Raw genomic sequence first — 23532 nt, forward strand, 5'->3', positions numbered from 1 at the left:
TAATGAAGGAAACAAACATAAACAAATAACCACCTATACAAGCATGTAATTGCAATTTGCAATAGGTATTATGAAGGAAAACTACAGGATAACATAAGAACTTATGACAGGGAGTGGGCTGATTTAACCTAGAGAATGAAGGGAAGGTATCCCTAAGGAAAGGGGATCTGAACTTGGATTTAAGGATAATTGAAGTTAACTACAGGATGATGGAGGGCATGGGCACTTCAGAGTATACCAGGTAGAGGGAGCAGTATGTGCAAAGGCCCTGAGGCAGGAGGAAACAAGGGAAGCTTGGGGAACTGAAGTCACCAGGATAGCTGGAATGCAGGGGAGTGGGCAAGAGAAGGGGTGGGAAGGAGAGAGGTGGGGGCAGATCTTACAGGACCTTAAGCCAAACTAAGAATTTGAATCTTTTTTTTTTTTTTTTAAGATGACCGGTAAGGGGATCTTAACCCTTGGCTTGGTGTTGTCAGCACTACGCTCTCCCAAGTGAGCCAGGGGCTGGCCCAGAGTTTGAATCTTTATGAAAATTAATTGGAAGATTTTAAACAGAAATTTCCATGATAATTTTGTCCCCTTTAAACAGATCTCTGGTTACAACATGAAGAACAACAGACCAATTAGCAGCCCCATACTTACTCATCAAGGGTAGAAAAATGACCACGGCAGCAGAGATGAAGAAAGCCAGAGAGCTATGAATAATTAAAAAGTGAACCTGTGGGAAGTGATTCCGCTACCTCTCCCATGACTGAGAGAGGTGGGAGAACTTTCAACTATTGTTGAACTTTCTCATTCACATAGTAAATGCTTGATGCCCAGGTTCAAATCCCAACACTGTCCCTAAACCTGCTTGGGACCAGGGATCTTCATCCCTACATCTATGAAACTTGACGTTAGGGGCAAGACCTAAAAGAAGAGGGCTCATGGGCTGGCCGGTTAACTCAGTTGGTTAGAGTGCGGTGTTGATAACACCAAGGTCAAAGGTTCGAATCCCCCTACCGGCCAGCCGCCAAAAAAAAAAAAAAAGTTAACGCTCTCAGCTAGCGTGGAGGGCCGTTGTGTGGTCCTCGTGTTTCTCTCTTTCGGAGCACTGTTCTTCGGAGGAGAAACCCTCTACCTGGCGCCTTTCACCAGAACCCTTTCCTAGTTTGCCCAAGGCTTCTCGCCCATCTGTCAATCCTGTCGCCTGCTCTAAGATTGGTGCGGACTTCCCAAAGTTGTCCTTCGAGAAAGTGAAGGGGTTAGGTTTCTTGTCCCACTTTTGGTGCTTTGTGTTAGCAACACAAAACTGGAAGGTGTCACACTGGAAGGGCTCCGACTCCGCCTCTGGCTCCCTAGTCCCTCTGCGCAGCCCCGACCCCAGAATCTGTGGCAGAGGGAAGACGTGGATGGAAGCAGAAGTCTTCTCTGTAGCTTTCCAGGGGGAAAGGGGGCGGCAGGGGGCGGAGCGGGCCTCTGTTACGTCACGAGGCCACGCCCCTCTGGGAGGGCGCTGCGCTTGCGCCAGAAAGGTTGCCTCGCTCCCGGAAGTGGAGGGCTTACACAGAGAGCCGCTGGGTCTGGGTGTCCGGAGGCAGCAGCGCTCGCGGAGCTCGCCCGCAGGCCCCCGGCCACCATGTCGGCCTTTGACACCAACCCCTTCGCGGACCCAGTGGACGTAAATCCTTTCCAGGTAGAGCTCCCATCTCACAGATCCCTACAGGGCCAGGGGCCGCGGCCCGGGCCTTTTTCGCTAGAGTCGGGGGACGTGGCGTAGGAGGGACGGGTCATCTGCCCAATGGGAGAGCGGGCTTTGAGGGCTGGCCTATCGTGGCGTCTGGGGGGCGGGACTAGCAGCAGGTGGAACTGGGGAGGCGGCGAGGCGCGGCAGCCTGGGAAGGGGTGGGATCTTCTAGCATTGGGACGTAGCCGCTCTGCTGGACACTCCTGGGGAAGGGGACTGGAGCAGGCTTGGGCGGACCCTGGAGGAGATATCCTAATGTCAGGGAGAAAAGCAAAATGTAGCTGTCACATTTACGCAGTCTTGGGAAGATACCTGTCTTTGAGTCACCTTTTAAGAGGGTGACAGCAACATAATGAGGAAGTGGAACCTCTGGTGAGATGGAGAAATGTGGGAAAAGCCCAAGACTCTTCTCCATACCACCACCACTAGCTGTCAAACTCGCGTATAAAATATAGGAGAGTCCCTGAGAATTGTCAGGAAAAGAAGGCTGGGAGAGGGTGGGAAGATAGCCCAGGTTGAAAAATGGCCTTGATAAGAATTCCACACCTTGGCCGTGGATCTGTTGTGGAGTGGGGTTTGGCCAGATAGGAGAGCTCCGGTTAGGAAAAGAGGAGGATGAGGGGACTCTGAAAGAGTCTTGAAGCACAAGGATGATGGTCTGATGGACCTGTGTGTGGTGGCAGGGTAGTTGAGACGCACTGACCTATGAGCTGGCCTGACCTTTTGAACAGTCAAGAAAGAAACACTCTTCTTTCTTAAAGCGTCAAAACCTTTCTGCCTTTAAGTTGAGAGCCCAGGGATGACCTCTTTCTATGGTGAAGGGCTGGAACTCCTCTTAGCTCGGAAGCTCCCATGCCTCTTGTTTCATGTCTGCTCAAAACCAGTTCTAGGGAAACTTACTTGTGCTGACTGGTGATTTATGAGCACTGATGTTTCTGCGCTGTCAGGATGTCACCAGGCACATTAACTCATGTTGCTTGTACTTTGTTTTGGTAGTTGGCTGATTCAAAGTTTCCTGCAGGTGTCCAGGAAGTCCTTGGGGTCCTTCCTGTAACTCACAGTATAGCTTTCCCACCTTGAATCCCTTGAAGGGTCAGAGCAAAGGCAAAGGAGACTTGAACGAAATAGGAGAGTGAACATTGTAGGCTTGCTTCTTGGTCTCAAGGTGATTTAGTCAACCGGAGCCCTCAAGGCAAATTTCGGTAGCTTGTTCATTGTAACATTAGGGAATTCTGAACGTTTCTCTTGTACCTTAATGCTTCTTGACAGAGCCTTTGCAAGGACTTTGTCTCTTATGTAAGGCAAGCAGTCATCTCTGTTAGTTGAGTAAAGAAAGAGCATTTGCATTTTTTTTTTTTTTCTTCTGCTAGTGTCTTCTGGTAACTGTTTTGCTTTAATTACAAAACTGCTGTTTAATTCTGGGATTTGGGTTGGTTTTTTTTTTTTTTTTTTTTTTTTTTTTTTTTTTGTCGTTTTTTCGTGACCAGCACTCAGCCAGTGAGTGCACTGGTCATTCCTATATAGGATCCGAACCCGCGGCGGGAGCGTCGCCGCGCTCCCAGCGCAGCACTCTACCGAGTGCGCCACGCCACGGGCTCGGCCCTGGGATTTGGGTTTTAATGAGGCTCTAGTAGCGTTTTGGTGTGTGTGGTGTAAGATGATTTTTCTTTCTTTTTTTTTTTGTCCTGTCAGAATTAGAAATAAAATGTCTGCTGCTATCTGACAGTTAGAGGCAATCAGCTGTCCAAAGACACAGAAAGCTTTTCTCTGGTGCTAGCAGTGGGTTAGATAGTTCTGCCTTGTATTAATAGCTACTTGAAAGTCTTAAGCCACATCTCCAGCCCCAGAAATAATTGTGCCAGTTGTGGTAGAAGTAGCTTCCAAGTTCAAGCAAGGCAGTCTGTCCATCAGGCAGACCCAGGATATGATAGGACAGGAAGCAGCTGTGGTCCTGTAAACCAGCAACATCTGGTAGGGAATCCTGTGTGAGAAGAAGAGATGTGGCTGGCTGCGATGCTGCTCCTCCTCGTCCTGGACTGTGTTTTTCCTCTTGGCACACAGTTGTGTGGGGAGAAGCAGCTTTGGATGTGAGCTCCCCGAATCCCTTTTCCTGGTCAGAGCTGCCCTCCCTTCCCTCAAGATGGTAGTGTCTGCTTCCTTAAATGCCAGCCTGGGACATTGGGAGGTTGCAGCCCTTGGGTGACTGGGTGTGAGCCCAGCTTCATTTACTCAGGGTGTTGGCACAGATCTCAGGAGAGAGCAAGAGGAGAGGCGATAGACTCAGAAACTGTCACACCTAGTCAGCCTCCAGAGCAGTTGTTTTTTTCCATCACCCCATATAATGGTAGATTACAAAAATATACTTAGCATTCAGAGCCCATGGTTGACTGTTATCACTGGCAACGTTCTCAAAAATCTATTCTAACCTCTTCAGTTTACGGATGAGGAAACCAAGACCCAAGTGAGGATGGGATGTGCCAAAGTCACTAGCTAATTAGCAGGAAGGGGCTCAGACCCGGCTCTCATTCCCAGAACAGTGCTGTTTTAAAGGTTTTTGAAGCTCAGACATTGGTGTTAAACTGCCTTGGCATTATTTTAGGCCAGTCGAGTAAAGGATGTAACACCATCACTTTGTCCCATTCTCAAAATGAGAGTACTGGTAATGGTGAAAGTAACCAATTGGGAAGTTGGCCAGTTAGCTCAGTTGGTTCGATCCGTGTACTGGTCAGCCACCAAAAAAAAAGTAACAAATTGTTATTAGCTAAGTTATAAGCTAAGTGTGTGTGTGTGTGTGTGTGTGTGTGTGTGTGTGTGTGTGTGTGTGTGTGTGTGTGTGTGTGTGTGTGTGTGTGTGTGTTTAAATAGCCTCCTCTCTGCAGACCATTTAGCTCATTTGGTTAGAGTGAGGTGTTGTGACACTAAGGTCAAGGGTTTGGGTCCCTGCATAGGCAAGCCACCCCCCCAAAAACAAAAAAAACTAGTGTATGTTCTGAGTAATGCCAGTACTGACAGGTGCTCAGTGTTCTGTGGTCAAATTGGCTTGGGAATTGCTACCTGTTTCATTTTTCTGGAAGATCAACAAGGCTTGCTAGTTTATTAAAGTCTCTGAGAAATCCTACAATAAAGACATTTGCTCAGCTCTGTTTGACCCAGCAATTTCTCAAAATTACTCAATCATGGAACCTTTTTCTGCTCACTTGTCATGAAACTCCCAGTGTGCCTTTAAGTTGACTCATCCAAGTTCTTTATCAAGCCCCTACTTCCACTCCCACTGGCACTGAGGGCGTGAGTTTTTATGACCTCTTCCTTGCATATAGTTATAATTGGGATTATTAGAAAACTTCCTACAAAGTATGAGCTATGAATGGAAAGTTAAGTCACAAGACTGCAGTAGAGGTTTACCAAACTCCTAGGAGGAAGCAGGAAACTGCAAGCCAAGTGTTGCCGATTTCACAACCTCTACTGGCACACCCTAATTCCTCTGCTAATTATGGTGCATCTGCTCTGTACCCTCTGGGTGTTCGGGTCCCTGCTTTGGAATGATTCCAGGGTGTCTGCTCCCAAAAGTTTCTCATTAAGTGTCGTCAGAGGATGAAGAGGTAGAGAGCTAAAGGGAGGTGTTGTACTGTCCATTTTATTTTTCAGTAGTCTACTAAAAATCAGACCACTCTGGCAAATGCCAGGGCTGCTTTCCTAGTCGGCACTTCTGCCAGATTATACCAGGCAGACAGCATTGATCTCGAGGAGGGGGAGTGGAATAGATGGTGCTGAGCAGAAGAAGCCTTTCAGTGTTCATTAGTTGCCAAATCACACAATATCACTTTCACACGTTGCCTCCTTGCAGTTAAAAAGATAATCTCAGTGGTGTGGCTGCTTCCCAAGTATTTGAAACATTTCTCTCCTGTGGGAGGAGAAAGTGGTGGCAAAAGCGTGACTTGGGTGTGAACAACATTACATGAAATTCCCTGCACAGACACTGAGGGTTTCGCCACTGGGGGTCGGCTGCAGCTGGACTATAACTTTGGGAATTCTCAGAACCACCAGATGGACCTGGTAGAAAGTTCCTGTGGAACAGGAGCAGTGTTTCAAGAAACTTGGGGGTAGGAGAAAGGAAATTTGAAAATAGCAAGGTTCTTAGAGCTTATCTCTGACTCCAAATAGCTGCCCAGATGGGGTATTCCTGCCTCTATGGTTGGCACTTGGAGCCAGTGTTAGAAAGAACTTGGTCGGAGACACAGGTAAACTTTGACTCTGCACTTCTGTTAAGGTTTCTTTGGAGCCACTTGGTGTAGAATAATCCTATGTTCAGAGAAATGGTAATATTTAACTAGGACAAGCAAGAGATACTTGCCATTCATTCAGAAAAGAGTGATGTATACATTTGCTAGTTGTGTCCTATCCAGCAAGTGCTCCTTTGAGATGCTCACGTTAGTGCACATCTCCCAGACCCTGCTGCTCTGCAGGCCTCTGTGGGAGACCAAGGTAAATGGGCACAGTACATGGTCAGTGGTCTGCCAGAGCTTCTAATCTGGCAGGAGAGCTAAGAAATGCTCACTGATAATGACAGCACACGATAGGTAGGATAAGGGCAGTGCCTTGAAGGAACTGTGAGGGATCTCGGAAGAAAGACATAAAAGGCTTGGCCTGAGAGCAGAAAGCCTGACAGATGATAGGGTATTTCAGGTGAAACAGCACCAAGAATCAAAAGCCACTCCCTCATGCTGTCACCCCTGCACTCCTATGTCCTGCCTGTCACCCCTGCAGCCCCAGGCACTTCCTCACTCTTAGATCCTGTGGTCTCTTGTCTGCTGCTTTTGGCTCACACACTTGTTTGGCTAAGAATCTCTCTCGAAATTCTCTCCATCCTTGGCCTCCTTAATCCTGATGACTATCATCCACCTGTTTTCATATGTTTAGGAAAATCAAAAGTTCTTTCTGTGACCTGGTTCTCACTTTATACCTTCATTTCTGTGGCTTAAGAGCATCCACACACTAGCGATCCCAGATCCAGATCTCTAGCCCTCCCCTTTCTCCTGAGCTTCAAACCAGTATTTCCAACTCTCAACTGGATCTTTCCAACTTTTCCAACCAGGGGTATTCTACCAGTATCTCCAGTCCAATTCAGTATCTTCTCAGATCTCTCCCTGCCCACCCACACTCACCCCTGAAAAACCTGTTTTTTTCTCTGCCGTGATCAGTTATCTTGATTAACGATGGCACTGCTCACCAGTCACACTGGCTAGCAACATCTCCTTCCTTTCCCTTCCCTTTCCTGCCCTGCAGTCTTTCCATTTCCCAACCAACCCAGAGCCTGTGGCATCGACCTGAGAAGGGTCTCTGGAGTCCCTCCCCTCTACTCCATCCCTGGCTGCCATCCTTAGCTCAGTCCTCACTGTCACTTATGTTGAGATGGCTGTGTCTCAGGCTGTCTCCACCGTGTCCTTCCCCGTATATTACATTCTCCTCACTGTTGCCAGAATGAACATCACACCCCGTGCCCACATAGTCTAGTCGTTCCCCACTGCCCAAACCCTTACAGTCTGGCCCCGCCCTCTTCAGACTGGTTCCCTGACACTCCTGGCTCCTCTCTCTCTCTCCACACACTCTGCTCCACGGCTTCCGTAACCTTCTCTCATTCCCTAAACACATGCAAGGTCTTTTTAAAGATTCTGAGCCTTTGCAAATATGGTTCTGGCTCCCTCTTTACCGCTTGCTAAATCCTTTTATTTCTCAAGCTTCAGCTCAGATACCAACTCAATAAAGCCTTCCCGACTCCCCTTGACAGCTTAGTCACTTGCTCCTCAGTGACCCTGCCATGTTCCCCCTCACCCCATTACAGCACTGATCATGTGCCATCACTTCTTGCTCTGGCTTCTGTTTGATTCTCTGTAGTATTTGCTTCTTGAGGGCGGGAATCAAGGCTTTTGCTTGGTGCCCCAGTCCAGAACTTGGTGTAGAATGGTTTGTGTAGGGAGTAGCAGACAGAGGTGGGAGCATATGTCAAGTGTCTCAGTTTGAAGATAGACTGTGCTTAGAGGAGTGGGATGCAGAATTTAGACGTGCTTTTCTGGACAGTTCTATACATCACTGCCTGTGGCAGGGAGGGAGACCCAAGATCATTTAGTGGGTTCTCAGACACTCTCTTTTTAAAAATATGTATGTATGTGTTTTTAAAGTAAAAATAACATAATCACATTATAGACAATTTGGAAGACAGAAAATAACTCATCCCTATTTCTACCATTTCGCAGCCATTGTTATTTTGATGTGTTTTCCTGCCGGTCTTTTTTCATATGAGTACTTTTGATAAAACCATAATTTGGTGTTTATATAACAAAGCCTTTTCTGTATTGCTGCACTGTCTTCATAGCTGTGATTTTTTTTTTTTTTTTTTTTTGTCTTTTTCGTGATCGGCACTCAGCCAGTGAGTGCACTGGCCATTCCTATATAGGATCCAAACCCGCGGCGGGACGCTGCGCTCCCAGCGCCACACTCTCCCGAGTGCGCCACGGGGTTGGCCCATAGCTGTGATTTTTTTTTTTTTTTTTTTTTTTTTTTTTGTCTTTTTCGTGACCGGCACTCAGCCAGTGAGTGCACCGGCCATTCCTATATAGGATCCGAACCCGCAGCGGGACGCTGCGCTCCCAGCGCCGCACTCTCCCGAGTGCGCCACGGGCTCGGCCCATAGCTGTGATTTTTAATGGCTGCTTAAGCCTTCAAGGGGAGGTACACTAAAACATACTTATGCTCTCTGTCCTTGGATATTTATTTCCCGCTTTTTCCTCCTATTGTAAATCCTGGCGCAATGAATATCTTTACAAGTATGTATTTCTACATGTTTTTGTCATATTTCTTTGGAATGGATTCTTGGGTTGCGGGTCAGAGGCGTCAGGGTCAATTATGGTTCTCTGTGTGCCCTGGACCCAGCCAGCCACTCTGGGGTGATTGCCTTTTCTTGTTCCATGTCATACAGCCTCATGTCCAAAGCAAACAGGACTTCACAGAGGTTTCATTCATAGTGCTGGTGACTCTCTGCCTTCCAGAGAGAATGAACTGAGTTTTTTTAGTTGGTGAGGTATTTATTTAATGTGTTTCTTTGGAGCTTGAAATAAACCTCACACTGGGAGCTTTGGTGGAGTACAGAATGGGAAGGCAAGGACAGGTCACAGAGAGCTCAGGCACAGCCAGGAGCTCTGGAGTGCATGGAAGGAGGCTTCCAAACCTGTGAAAGCAGGTGTGTTTTTCATGCCCTGCGGCAGATTCCCAGCCTAGCTCTGCCTGCCTTTTTACTCTCAGTGCCCTCCCACCCAGCCACGTAGACGTGTTCCCCTGCCCCTGAGCGGGGATGAACCGAGCTGACCAGGCCCTTTGCTCGCCTTCTACCCTCCTTCTTGGAACCTAGCCTTTCTTAAAGCCCTCTAAGGTGTCTTCCCTCACCTGGGGTGTGTCTACTTGTCTCAACTACCAGATTGTGGACTCCAGAAGGGCAGGAGTGGTGCCCTGTTCATTTTGGTGTGTCCCTCACATTGTAGCTGTTCACTAAATGAAAAGAACTGAGTTTAAGAGCTTTTTATTTGATATTAATCAGTAAAGGGCATTAGCCAGTCTGGGTGGCGCTGAGGGGGTTTTATGTTACTTCTCCTTCATAAGTGAAACGTAGCCCTCACTATCCTTTTAAGTATCTACCTGACCCACTTAAGAGCCAGGTGAGGCTTGGTGAGTGGGAAAGAAGGTTGATGCTGTTGACTTCCTACTTGTGACTCAGAGTAAAAGCTAATTGTCCTCATTCAGGCCAGTCAGTGTGGTCCTTACTCAAAAGACTCTCTGCATATGTCTTACTGAGACTGTTTCTTAAGAACCAGCTCTTTGAAGTCCAATAAGGAAATAAGCAGAAGGCCTCATCCGTGTCCTTCTGAAGTGGGGTTCATTCATTTGACCATGTACTGATTGAACATCTTCCATTTGGCAGGCTCTGTACCAGGCTTTGGAATCCCTTACTCTCTCAGGTTTACCATCTCATGTCTCTGGAGATAGACAGACTTGAATTCAGACCTGGCCCAGCCACTACCCTGAGATTTTTGTTGTTGTTGTTGTTGTTGTTGTTGGCAATTGGCCAGTACAGTGATCCAAACCCTTGACCTTGGTGTTCCCAGGACAGTGCTCTAGCCAAGTGAGCTAACCGGCCAGCCCTACCCCTGAAATCTTAGACGAACTACTTCTCCTCTCCAAGCTTAGACTTTTCCAGTTGCAAAATATAAATACTTTTCCCTCTTTGGGTTGTTGTGAGGGTTAAATGAGGAAATATGTTATAGCTTTTCTCAGCCAGGGTTCCACAACTGAGCCATAGAAGCTGATCGGTTTCTTCAGTTCTCTCAAGGATGGACTACAACTGGTACCATCCTAGATGCAGAGAAGTTGAGTCATTATAGATAGGGAATTCCTTAGGACAGTGGGGCATATGTCTCTCAAGGAACCAGGTTGAGGAAGGCTGGTAGAACCTTCTTTCCTGACAGCTTGACACAGTGGCCAGTTCTGGGATGTTTGGAATTTCATAATAGCATCATTGTGTGGTGAGTCTGGCACATAGTATACAGTCATAAATGTCAGCTCCTTTCTTCTGCTCCTCCTTCCCTCTCCCTCTGCTACCAGGCCTCTGCTTCTCTTAAAGCCACCCACATCTTTCAAGAAGAGCCCAGGTTTCCTCAGGTGTGTCTCAGAGTATTCTAGATTCCTCTTCCAGGCAAGATGCTCTGGACCTTGGGCTGCTGCTGTGATGCAGGTGCCCCCTTTCCTCCATGCCTAGCATTTGGGCAGCGCTTCCTAGAGGAAGGAGTGGCCCTCCAGTGTGCAGCATTTCTTCTCATGCATATGCTGAGCTACTGCTCTGCCTCGGCCCTTCACCAAGCATTGGGAGCTAGAAGTATGAAGTATACACAGATGCATCTGGCTGCAAAGGGTTTCCAGACTACCAGTGGAGACAGGGTCTGTTTATTTATTTATTTTGTTTATCATTATTTTTTTTGGCAGCTGGCCAGTACGGGGATCTGAACCCTTGACCTTGGTATTATAACAACATGCTCTAACCAACTGAGCTAACCAGCCAGCTGTAGACAGGATCTGTTTATATGAGGAGGGATCAGAGTAGACACCATCCCTATGCCACCCCAGAATTCACTTCTGTCTGCCATTGGTAAAGGAAGTGGCATCTCTTCATAGGCCTGGAGGTTGCCTGTTAAACAGATGCACCTCAACCAGGTGTGTATGTGCCAGCACCTGAAACTGCTACCAGAGCTGTCCCTCTGTTCCTCTGTCCTCTGGTGACTCAGACTTGTATAACCAGTTCCTTGGATGAGTGATCTGATTTCAGTGGCTTCAGCTCTCACTCAGCTGTGGCTAGGTGTCTGCTAAGTCTGAAAGGGGAACAGATACTGAGCCCCAAATCTTCTTGCTGCAAGCCAGTTAATTCTGGGAGAAAACAACTAGTCATTTAGCCATGAAATAAACTCAAGGTCAGTTTTTCCAGCTTGAGGTGGCCTCCCAAACCTCACCTTGTCACTTTGTCCAAGTTGAAGGAGCCACCAGAGCAGAGGTGGTGTCCAGCAGAAGAGACATAGCCACAGTCTGTTGCAGAGGAGGTTGGAGGTGGGTGGGGCTGCATAAGATGAGCCCTGTCCAGAGACACAGTGAGTTTGGGCTGTGCCCAGCTCTGGGCTAGGCCCTGGAGGGGATTGGACCCAGTCTCACCCTCTAGAAACTGGTGGCCCAGGTAGGAAGATAGAGTTAGTATCTGTGAAAAAGCCAGAAGGCACATTCAGTACTGGCCCTCAGCTCCTAAATATTCAGAATAGGGAGTGAGCTCCCATTTTGAGACCTAGGACAAGTTACTTCACCATGACAAGTGTCATTTTCTGCATCTACAGATTGAGGGAGTTGCTCTGTGAGAGTCTGTCCAGTGTTAACATTGTGTTTAAGAGTTGGGTCTGTGGAGACTTCCTGGTGGAGGTGAGGCTAGGCCTGAAGGATGGGAGCATCTTGGTCGAGTAGGGAGGGGCTCGAGGCAAGTTGTGGAGATGGGGGCCAGGCCCCCAAGGCTAGAGGTTGGTGGCAGGTTGGCCACCTTCCTGGCTATTTCTTCCAGAGTCGGGGTGTGGCCATGGACATGGACCTGAGCCCTGCACCTATTACCGGGAAGGGGAGGGTGTAGTGGAGGGACCGGGTGAGGACAGACCCACCCAAGCCACCAGGGGATTGCTTGAGCCAGAGGATGGCAGGAGCCTCATGCTGAGATTTGATGGGAAAGGGAGGATTGAAAACTTGGACAAGGTTGCGTTCTGAGGACAGTTTTGCATTTTTTGAAAACAATAAAAACTGAAAACATTTTCCTCGATTTTCATCTGGGCCCTTCATGTCTCTACCCCTAGCAAGTGAGCCTGATTTAATAAAATCAGAACCTTAATCTGTTCTTCAGAAAATAAGAGGAATAAATGATTTCTGTATAATAATAAATAAAACAGCACAGAAAGTTATAAAGTGAAAAGTTTCCACCCCCACCCCTCCATTCACCCCCCCCAAAAGCCCCCCTCCCTGGAGGTAAATATGATGAACCGTTCTGCATCTACATGGGCACTGACAGGAATGTGTGTGGTGTCTGTCTTAGGCCTCAGCGTAAAGCTTGCTCTGGGTCTCTCTGGGAAGTCAGCTGGGCTGAACCTTTTCCAAAAAGGGAGGTGGGATTGCAGCTACGGTTGGTAGGGGTGGGCACAAGAGCCTTCAAGAGAGGTTTCCTGGGGCAGCCTAACTTCAGCCAGGTGTCACCAGGGTTCCCTCCTGTCCCCAGTGTCTAATGCCTCTTTTTCACTTTGTCAGGATCCCTCTGTGACCCAGCTGACCAGTGCCCCTCAGGGTGGCCTGTCTGAGTTCAACCCCTTCTCAGAGGTTGGTGAACGTGCCCTCTTTCTGAGTCCTGTGGTCCTCTGGGTGGTGCTGGGGTCTTTGGGCAAGAAGCCTTGGCAGAGACAGAAGCATCTCTGAGAAGCTACAGTTCTCAAAGGGACAGTCTTAACATGAATTCGTGAGTGGGGGACACAGGCTTTCTGGAATTCTCCCTGTGGGATCCATGAGCTGGGCCTCCCTTAGGAGGCCAGGGCAGTGTGGAGAGCTGTGGATCCTGCGAGGCCAGGGGTGCTGGATTAGGGATGAGATTGCCCTGAGCCTGAGGCTTGTTGGTTAAGAAGCTGCAGTGGAAGGCCAGGGCAGGCCCAGAGGGAGTGCCCCTCCCAGGCAGGAGTGTCACTCACCCTGCTGTGGGTGTGCCAGTAATAGAGCCCACTCACTTCTCTCCTTTGATCTGTCCCATGCAGACAAATGCCGCGACAACAGTTCCTGTCACACAACTCCCTGGGCCCTCGCAGCCGGCAGTTCTCCAGCCCTCAGTGGAACCAACCCAGCCAACCCCCCAGGTACTGCTAACAAAAACCCTATGGCCTCTCTTCTCCAGTGAGAGAATCACCCAGACCAGTAGCTGAGCCCTGGGGCCAGAGCGGGCAGAGGGCCTTAATCCTTGGCTCCCCTTCAAGGGCTCTCTTCCTAATTTCTCTGGAGTGAGTCACTTACAAGTGGAGGGGCTGTTCTGCCAACTGATATCCGCACCTGCCCACCACACTGCCACCACCAAAAAATAAGCTCTACTCCCAGGCTGGAGTGCTTGGTGTCTTCGTTTTCTCTTGCTGTGCCGCTCCAGGTCCTTCTTGGGCCTTTGGTTTGTTCTCTCTTTCTCGGGGCCCAGAATCTCTTTCTCTCTCTCTCTTTTTTAACCTCATTTATTCCTGTCTTCTTTCCTATTTTCCTTCAGCCCTTCCCCAAATACTGTGACTCTTGTCTGCTCTGTGCCTGACCCTCCACTCTGTCACCTCACTGCCCTCCCTGCACTCTCCTCGCTGCCCTGTGAGCATACCCACAGTAGAGTTGTGTGTTGCAGCTCCTGCTTAGACAGGCCAGCAAGTTCCTGCCTACCCGATTCCTGGCAGTGAGCAAGCTCTCAGAGAGGCAGATGCTGCTAGGAAGAGATAGTATTCTCAGAGACAGCTACATGCAAAGGCTTCCAAAGGTAGGCCAAGTGTAGATGAGCAAGAGGGAGGGCCCTCGTGCCTATGCAGGGGAGGCAAGCCTTACGTGCAGGGCTGAATTTTATGTTCAGCTGGGTGGCGGGTTGGAGGGAGCTGGGTCCTGCTCAATTGAAGTCACAGACTTGGGGAGAGGAGGCTTTTTAGAACTTTTGGAGAGCAGTGTTTGTGTATGTATGTACATATATAGCTGTATGCCTGGTTTGTCATCCTGCGAGATGACCAGTTTGATATCTGCTCCCTGAAAAGGATGGTAGTCTCATTCTTCACGAGGAAGCTGGCTTTAACAGTAGCAGCAGCCAGCAGGAGCGGGGTCTGGGCTGGAACGCTGAGGCCCTGGGCCCAGTTCTGCTTAGGCTCACACAGTCCCCCAGCTTCCCCACTCAGAGGCTCTTCTGTGCCTGGAGAGGACAAAAAGCTTGGACTCTGCATGCCATGAAAGTCAGCAGAGCAGGGCCATGCCTAAGGCAGTGTCCTTGGGTGTAGACACTCACAGTTCAGGCCATCAGCTCAGTTCAGGTGGACCTTGGGAGGCGGCTCCTGGGGGATGAGTGGCAGGGAGAGTGTTTAAATACAGATTCCCGAGGCCTGGGGACACACGATCTGCCCTCAGTGTCTCCCCTCTCCACTGCACCATTCTCTCTTCATACACACATCCTCCAGGCTCTTCAAATGAGGCTTGGGTTTCTGGCTACAGGCCAGTCTCTTGGGAGGTCTTTTCCCCTTTGTTGTTATCCCCAAAGGTCACTACAACTGAACTCTGCCTGGATTCCAGTGTTGGGGAGAGAAGGGGAAGCCACTGGGGATAGTTTTCCTATCTCAAGGTTAGGGATGAGGGGAGAGGACAGCCCTGGTAATGGCTAAGGGGCCAGAGGTTATATGGGAGCAGGTCACCTTCGCCTCTCTGTGATGGTCTCTGGTACCCAAGACACTCTGTGGGAGTGGTACTGCCTTTGGGACTCTCTGCTGGCTCTTCCTGCCTGGGACAAGGCCCCTCTGCTGCCTGCCCAGGCTGACACTATTCCTTTGTCTCTTGTGTCTGGCTGCCCGCCCCCCGTCCCCTGCTGTCTCCAGGCTGTGGCAGCTGCAGCCCAGGCAGGCCTGCTCCGGCAGCAGGAAGAACTGGATAGGAAAGCTGCTGAGCTGGATCGCAAGGAGCGGGAGCTGCAGAACACTGTGGCCAATTTGCATGGTAAGGGAGGCTGCTGGGACTTGGGGCCACTCTGCCTGGGGCAGGAGAGTGTCCTGACCCCTGCACATAGGACCCTCCCAGCACTCACTGAGTCGCCTTCTTCCTGGGGCAGCTGGGAGCTTTGCAGAGATCTTGATCGAAGAGTGCCGCTCCTGGGGGAGAGCAATTAAGTTGGAAGTCAGGAGATCTTCAATATAGTCCTGATGGATGTAGATTATTTGTGCGCTCCTTCCCAGTTCTAAAATTCTTCGATTTTTTGATAGCACGAGGTACTGGTCCCACAGTCCCTTGCTCATGATGATGACTTGGATTGTCATGCTTATGGGTTGGTTGTTGATAAAGATAATCACTTAGGCCATATAGCTCTCTGTATTTCCCAGTGCATTTGGGTCCATTATCTTGGAGTGAGCTTGTGGGTGTCTCTTTGGGTCCCATTACTCATCTCCACCACACTCCATGCTCCATGAAGACCCTGGGCCCTGCTTGCTAGAACCCCTCCAGAAGCCCTGTTTTGGCCCATAAACTGGGCTGGCATGTGCACTCTTCAGTGTTGCCTCTGAGGCTGAGCCCTTACCTTGTCACCTCTTTCCACACAGTGGGAGAGAACAACCGGCCATCCCTGCTCTCACGGTGCCCTGTCAAGCTCTTCTATCAGGATTTCTCCACAGAGATCCCTGCCGACTACCAGCGGATATGCAAGATGCTCTACTATCTCTGGATGTGTGAGTCCTGCTCCTGCCTTCTGCACTCAAGGGTACAGTGGATGTGACTTGACAGCCCCATCTTTGCTCTGGCTGCTCCTCCCTGGAGTACAGATTTTCTGCAGACTCCAGCCTTCCTCAGTGCCTAGGCTGATCTGGGGAGGCTCCTTGCCCACAGGCTGCTCCCTGTCTGGGAACCTCCTGGAAAGGGGCAATCCAGACCACAGATCAGGTAGGGTGGGCTAGCTAGAGACTTGCAGGGCCCTGCAGAGCTCATTGCACTAAAAGGTCCTCCTTAGGTGAAGGCTTTCCCACTCCTCAGTCCCTTAGGCTCCTAGGGGTGAGGAGAAAGACTCCCCCGATGCTCCATTGGGGGCCATCGAGGGCCAGGGAAAAGAGTTGATGAGAGAAAGACCTCATTCTCCAAGGATCAGTCCTGGGTCTGCATCCCCCCTCTACCCTCACCCCCCACATACCTGGGCTGCCCCACCACCGCTCAGGAACTTAGTTTGGTCCCTGGTTTTGAGGTCCCACAAAACCAGGATTTGGGAAGCGAACCCTGCCTAGGTGCAGACCGAGGTCATGTACTGTGTCACAGCTGTCCTCACAGCATGGACCTCATTTCCTCTCCTGGGGGGAGTTGGCATGTTGGGGAGCTCTTCAGCCACCGTGGCACAAGCCATATCTCTCTCTTCTCCCCTTTTTCAGTGCATTCAGTGACTCTGTTTCTGAACCTGCTTGCCTGCATGGCCTGGTTCATAGGCAACACCTCCAAGGGAGTGGACTTCGGCCTCTCGATCCTGTGGTTTGTGATCTTCACCCCCTGTGCCTTCCTTTGTTGGTACCGACCCATCTATAAGGCCTTTAGGTAAATGGGGCAGGGGCAAGGGGTGAACGTATGGCTGGCATCCCAGGTAGCAGGCTAAGGGCCATAGCCCTGGGCACCATCCCAGTCTTAGAGCAAAATAGAATAGTGGGGAAATTCACTTCCTGTTGCTACCCATAACCAGAGCAGCCAAGGACCTGGAGCCATTTTCCACAGTTGTTGTGCCTGAGGTCTGCTTGGGTCCTGTGCTTGGACTAAGGACAGGAGACCTAGAGAGGGCATCAGGGGCCTTACCTGCCATCCCACTGCTCCCAGTCTGACTGGTGCAGTGGTATGTCAGTCACTGGGAAGAAGAAGGGGACTCTCCTTAGGACCTCCCTTCTGAGGCTCAAACGGTGCTTCTCTAATAGTATCAGACAGGTGCTTTCAATGGCTTATCTCTCCACGCTTGCTTATGCTCCCTGGTAACTCCTGAGCATCTGCTGACAGCCAGTACCTAGACGAGGTGCTGTGAACATTAATGGATATACTTCACAGACCCCTAGGGGCTTTGGAATTGTACCTCAGGGTTAATGCTTTCAGGGCTGGGAGCCCAGCAGGCCCTGGGAGGAGGGGCTGGGGCAGCAGCTGAACCATTACTGTATTCTAGCCCTCAGGGACACACAGGTGCAGGTTTTTTGTCTTGAGCAGTTTTGTCTGGTGTTCCTTGCTCCCCAAATACTTTTTTTTCCACCTAGGCCTACAGTTTTATTGTTGGAGATTTATGCCTTTGGCATAGATTTTCTTGCCTGTTTTTTTTTTTCTGGTGGTTGGCCGGTGGGGGATCAGAACACCTGACCTTGGTTTTATAAGGCCACGCTCTCACCAGCTGAGCTAACCAGCCAGCTCCTTTCCTATTATGAAGTGCAAGTAAGTACTGCAGGAGATGGAATGTTAGGCTCTTTATATTGTCCTTTGTGGGGAGCAACTTTATCAGCTCTTGGATTATGGTGGTGGATGTCTGTGTGTAGATGACCTTATGGACCATATGGCTGGTCCCCTTGAACTCTGTCTACTTGCACATCCTGCCTCCTGGCTCCTACTGAGGAGAGATGTTGTGCCAAGTAAGGAATGCTGAAGGAACACGGCTCGAGTCCTCTTGTGACTTTTTATTTCCCTCTGTCTCCACAGGTCAGACAACTCTTTCAGCTTCTTCGTGTTCTTCTTTGTATTTTTTTGTCAAATAGGGATCTACGTCATCCAGTTGATTGGCCTCCCTAACCTGGGGAACAGGTGAGACCTGGGGCATCACAGAGGAAATTAGGCTTTGGATGTGGGGCTCAGCCTCACTTGCCCTGTTTCACAACCCCAGAGAGCCCTGCAGATTACCTCACTTCTACCGTGGTTCGGGGGGCACCTTGGATCTGCCTTGGACCCCCTCTCCAGTTCATCACCACAGCTACTTGCTGTCTTTCCTTACTCTCTGCTTTCTAGAGTGTTGTGGGTGAACTTGGCTTGAATCTTTAGGTTACCAGAGCTGTGTCCTGCACTGGATTGCTGCCTCTTCCTTTTCTCTCACCATGCCCTCCTGGCAGCTGGTGGATGCCCTGGCCTTTGCAGAGCCTGAGCTGTGGCTTTTTCCAGAGGCTTTGTAACTGAGAAGACAGGTGCCTCACCTCCCCTGCACAGGCTGCTTTTTGCTGCCCTCTTTGAGCATATATGGCTGGCTTGAGTTTCCTGGGCACCTCAGTCCTCAGCTGAGAATTAGTCTTGAGAAGCTGATGGCTGATGTTTTCTTTCTGTCACAGTGCACAGGGAGCATTGCAGAAAGGTCAGGCTGGCACTTGGCTGAGTGCCTGAGGCTGGATGGAAGGGTTGCACTATTTTGGTCCCCTCCCTCTGGTGTAGCTGGCAAGTCCAGGGCATTGGGAGAGGGCTGACTCCCTTTGCACTCCCACTATTGCTCTTCCTTCTTGCCCTGCTGTTTTTAATCTGGCCCCTTTTCATCAGTGACCCAGTTTCATTACTCATTACCCAAAGCGAGATCCTGGTAGAAAGTCTGTGATTAATAACTGCTGTTTGTACCCTGAACCGGGAATCAGAAGGCTTGAGCCCTGGCTCTCCCTCACTGCCCTGCCTGGGTCTACCGAGATGAGCTCTGCAGCCTCCAGCCTCCTTGTGCCTTTGCAAAGCCCTTCCATGACCATTTTCTCATCACACCTCACAATACCCATGGTGAATGGGTATAATTCCCCCCCTTTTGTTATCAACTGTAAAATAAACATAACATAAAATTTACCATTTCATTTACCACTGAAATCATTTGAAACTATACAGTTTTGTAACATTTGGTACATTCACAGTGTAGTGCAGTCACCACTAACTAGTTCCAAAGTATTTTCCTCACCCCCATAGGAAACTCTATCCCCATTAGCAGTCACTCCTCATTCCCTCCTTCCCTAAGCCCTGGCAACCATTAATTTGCTTTCTGTCCTTGTGGATTTGCCTGTTCTGGACATTTCATATAAATGGAATCATACAATATGTGGCCTTTTGTGTCTGGATTTCTTCACTTAGCATCATTTTTTCAAGGTTCATCCATGTTATAGTATGTATTAGTACTTCATTTATTTTTATAGCTGAATAATGTTCCATTATATAGATATACAGCATTTTGATTATCCATTCCTCAGTTGATGGACATTTGGGATGTTTCTACCTTTTTGCTTTTGTGAATAGTGCTGCTGTGAACATTTGTGAGTTTTTGTTTGAGTATGTTTTCATTTCTTTTGGTTATCTACCTAGGAGTATCATTGTTGTGTTATATGATAATTCTATGTTTAACTTAATGAGGAATTGCCAAACTGTTTCCCACAGTGGCTGCACCATTTTATATTCCCACCAGCGGTGTATGAGGGTTGCGTTTCTCCATGTCCTCACCAACTGTCTTAGTCTGTTTTGTGCTGCTATAACAGAATACCACAGACTGGGTAATTAGTAAACCATTTGGCTCATGGTTCTGGAAGCTGGGAAGTCCAAAATTGAGGGGCTTCATATGGTGAGAGAGAGCAAGAGATTGAACTTGCAGCCTCAAGCCCTTCTGTAAATGGTATTAATCCATTCATGAGGGTCATGCCCTCATAACCTAAACATCTCCCATTAGACCCCACCTCCTACATTGTTGCATTGGGGATTAAATTTCCAACATATTCAAACCATAGCATTTACACGTGCTTTTTGGAGAACATATTTAGACCTATATAGCACCAACATTTGTTGTTTTCCTTTTTTAAAAAAAGTTATAGCCAACTTAAAGATGTAGTATTTCACTGTAGTTCTGATTTGCATTTCCTGAATGACTGATGATGTTGAACATCTTTTATGTGCTGTTGACCTTTTGTATATCTTCTTTGGAGAAATGTCTATTCAAGTCTTTTCTTCCTGGCAGCTGGCCTGTATGGGAATCTGAACCCCTGACCTTGGTGTTACCAACATCAACCATGCTCTAACCAGTTGAGCTAACCGGCCAGCCCTTTTTTTTGGTGGCTAGTCAGTACAGGGACTGAACCCTGGACTGGGTTGTCTTTTTGTTGTTGAGTTGTAAGAGTTCTTTATATATTCTGGATACTTGGCCCTTATCAAATATGTAACTTACCAATATTTTTTTCCATTCTATGTGTTGTTTTTCACTCTCTTAATAGCGTCCTTTGATAGACAAAAGTTTTAAATTTTGATTTAGTCCAATTTATCTTTTTCTTTGGTTGCTTGTGCTTTTGATGTGATGTCTAAGAAACCATTGCCAAATCTAAGGTCATGAAGTCACCTCTGTTTTCTTCTAAGAGTTTTATAGTTTTAGCTCTTAATAGGTTTTTTGATTCATTTTAAGTTAATTTTTGCATATGCTGGAAGATTCAACTTCATTGTCTTGCATGTGGATATCCAATTTTCCCAGTCCCATTCATTGAAGAGACTATTCTTTCTCTTTTGACAACTTTATCAAAAATTGGGCTAGCCGCTTAGCTCAGTTGGTTAGAGTATGGTGTTATAACATCAAGGTCAAGGGTTTGGATCCCCCTTACTGGCCAGCTGCCAAAAAAAAAAAAATCAATCGACCATAGATATATGGGTTTATTTCTGGACTCTCAATTGTGTTTCATTGATCTATTGATCCATTGATCTATATGTCTATCCTTATGCCAGACCCACACTGTTTTGATTGTTGTAGCTTTATAGTAAGTTTCGAAGTCAAGAAGTGTAAGGATATCCCTTTCACAGATGAGGACACTGGGGCTCAGGGAGGTGACAGGATGAACGCAATGGGTTGGCCAGTGGTCCTCCTTCCCACATGGCGGGTCCTAAGGAGTGAGCAGCTAGGCTTTCCATACCCCCAACCCCTGAAGCAGCAGGAAGAGGCTCAGCCCAGAGCTACTCCTGATGCTCTGAGGGCACTGGCCATGTCTTCCCTTTGAGACCTCACATGGCCAGAAGATTCCCCATGTGAATCAATTTCTGAGGCCCCAGGGGAGGACCAGCTGGAGAAGTCAGCCTTCACAGAGGCTTGGCCTCTCACAGGCCCAGAGGTTCTGGCCCACAGGACTCCCTGTGCTCAGGGAGATGCTAAAGTGGTGGTCAGGACACAGCAGCCACTTGAAGAAGAGCCCCTCAGGGACTCCTGGGGCCCACTGCAACTTTGCCTCCTCTGGCCTCTTCTTGCCTTTATAGTGGTTGGATTGCAGCCCTGTCTACACTGGGGCAAGAGTCCTTGGCCGTGTCAATCATCATGATGGTGGTGGCTGCTTTCTTTACCCTGTGTGCTGTGCTCTCACTCTTCCTCCTGAAGCGGGTAAGTAGTGGGGGCTGGGCCAACAGCAAAGCTGAGGAAGCAAGCACCTGTCTCTTTCCTTTGCCACGAGATGTTTACCACTGCAGTTGGGCCTCCTGGGCCCCTAATGTCCAGTGCCTTTTTCCAAAGCTGGGGGTGGAGGGGACGGTCAGGCAGAATTGGATTCCTGGTGGCCCCTTTGGGAATATAATAACCTGGATGGTGAGGTTCCTGGTGGGCTCCTCTCACCCTGATCTCCTTCCCCAGGTGCATTCCCTATACCGCCGGACAGGGGCCAGCTTCCAGCAGGCCCAGGAGGAGTTTTCCCAGGGCATCTTCAGCAACAGAACCTTCCGCAGTGCTGCCTCATCTGCTGCCCAAGGAGCCTTCCGGGGGAATTAGTCCTCCTGATTCTCTCTTCCCTCTACCCCAGCCTTTTCTCTCGTCTGCCTTCCGAGCTGCACTTTCCAGGGGTGCCTTATGCGGTGGTTATGCCCAGCACAGACTTGGTGAGGGTCTTGCCAGGGCTCTTCCTCCTTCTTCAGCAACCAGCTCTCCCTGGAAAGGGAGGAAGGGACAGGGACATTTTTTACAGGAGGAAAAAAAAAAAGCTATCTTTCTTTTTCTGGTGGTGGTTTGGTAGGATTCTTCTGTCTCTCGGGAAGCAATGGGACTGAAGTTCTCTTCCCCCTATACACACATGCACTCCCCTACACACTTGGGATCACTGACCTGGGCCCACCCCAGCTGGCGTTTTCTGCCAGAGTCCTGGGATGCCACTCCTCCCCCAGCAGGCCTGGCTTGGATTTGGCTCCACAGACACAGCCTGTAGTCTGCACAGTCCTGCCCTTCCTGGCCAGGCTGGGATAAGCCTCCCATGGCCTCCTCTTTAGGCCACCTGCACTCTGGGTGAGTGGAGAGCTCTGTTTCTCAGATCACTCTGGGGAGGTCTTGGGCTTCCTGAGCTTCTGGCCCAATTGCCCGAGGCTCTTCCCTGCCTCATGTTCCTCACAAACAGGTTCATAGCCCTTTAGGCCCCCTGCATCCCCTGGTGTGGGCAGCATCTTATACCCTCTGGGGCCCTGCTGAGCCCTTCTCTCTTCAGACTTCCTGAATGTGCAATGTAGTTGGTTGGGATTGGGGTATGGGGAGGGGTAGAGGACATTGACCCTAAGTTGTCCTGCCCAGCCTTTGGCAGTCTCTAGGAGGGTTGGGTCTGACTGTCCTGATGTGGTGGTTTGTCGCTGTTTGTTTTGACATCACTCCTCCTGTGGGACAGCTACCCTTTGCCTTAGCCTCAGATTCTACTCCACCCTGCCCCCCTCCATAAGCAATATCCAGCCTGTGTGACTCTCAGGGAAGGTGGGGGAATCAGTCCAGAACTGCATTCTTCAGTTGGGACTGATGAGCCATCTTTCTGAGGGTTCCAGACTAAACCTCAGGGTTCCCCCCATACCCTGAGTGAAGTCTGGGTCACCTTCACTCATCCTGGGGATTCCCCAAGGGGCATCACTGTGATGGGCACGTAGGAATCCACCATTCAAACTTGCACCCTGTCCTCCAGAGTCTGCAGGAGTGGGTGTGGGGACTTCTCACAAAGCTGGCCAGCCACCTGCCTCTGGGCTGCCTCAGGCCTGCAAGCCTGCTCAGGCCCAGAACCACTGAATAATAATGGCAGCAACCAGACTTTTGTAAACTCCTTTCTGGTATTTTTTTTTTCTCCATGTACAAATGTATATGTTATGTCTCAATTTTTGTGCTTAAATAAAAATAAGACGTTTTCAGACAACACTGATCCTAATGTCTGGTGGACTTGGGAAGATGGCGTGGCCCACAGTGGTAGGGGCCGATGCCCTCCTGGGATGAGTGAGAGGGGACAATGAAGATGCTCCGTAACTGGTTTGTGACAGGTCGTCTAGTCCTTCACGCCTGGGGATGAGATGCTTTCTCAGAAGAGTGAAAAGCGGATGGGAGGCCCGGGTAGGGTAACTCGCAGTCCTCCAAAGGCACTTCAACTTTGAAGTAGCTCTACTTTGAGAGCTGCTGGTCTTGGCGGGAGGGAGCCTAGAGGCCTCGTTGACTGTCCCCTCAGCGGGCTCCTCCCTTCCTGCGCCCTGACGTGGGCGATATCTAGCGCGCTCTGTGCGCCCGCGCCCGCCGGCCT

The 23532-nt window shown here is 49.3% G+C and overlaps 1 protein-coding gene across 2 annotated transcripts; it reads left to right on the forward strand.

Annotated features, from left to right (window-relative positions):
* The first annotated feature begins 1531 nt into the window (after nucleotides 1-1531).
* Nucleotides 1532-23157, forward strand: SCAMP2 (secretory carrier membrane protein 2). 2 transcript variants are annotated; one of them, XM_063089592.1, is made up of 10 exons: nucleotides 1532-1675; nucleotides 12593-12661; nucleotides 13087-13185; nucleotides 13704-13832; nucleotides 14923-15040; nucleotides 15637-15762; nucleotides 16450-16609; nucleotides 17738-17839; nucleotides 21269-21389; nucleotides 21636-23157. In XM_063089592.1, exons 1-10 carry the CDS (start codon nucleotides 1619-1621, stop codon nucleotides 21768-21770), a joined length of 1116 nt encoding a protein of 371 aa, XP_062945662.1. In that variant the 5' UTR covers nucleotides 1532-1618; the 3' UTR covers nucleotides 21771-23157. The 2 variants fall into 2 exon arrangements, with proteins under 2 accessions (XP_062945662.1, XP_062945663.1); XM_063089593.1 differs by lacking the exon at nucleotides 13704-13832.
* Nucleotides 23158-23532: the final 375 nt, after the last annotated feature.

This window comes from Cynocephalus volans, chromosome 3 (assembly GCF_027409185.1).
Source record: "Cynocephalus volans isolate mCynVol1 chromosome 3, mCynVol1.pri, whole genome shotgun sequence".
In the NCBI taxonomy this organism is placed as follows: Eukaryota; Metazoa; Chordata; class Mammalia; order Dermoptera; family Cynocephalidae; genus Cynocephalus; species Cynocephalus volans.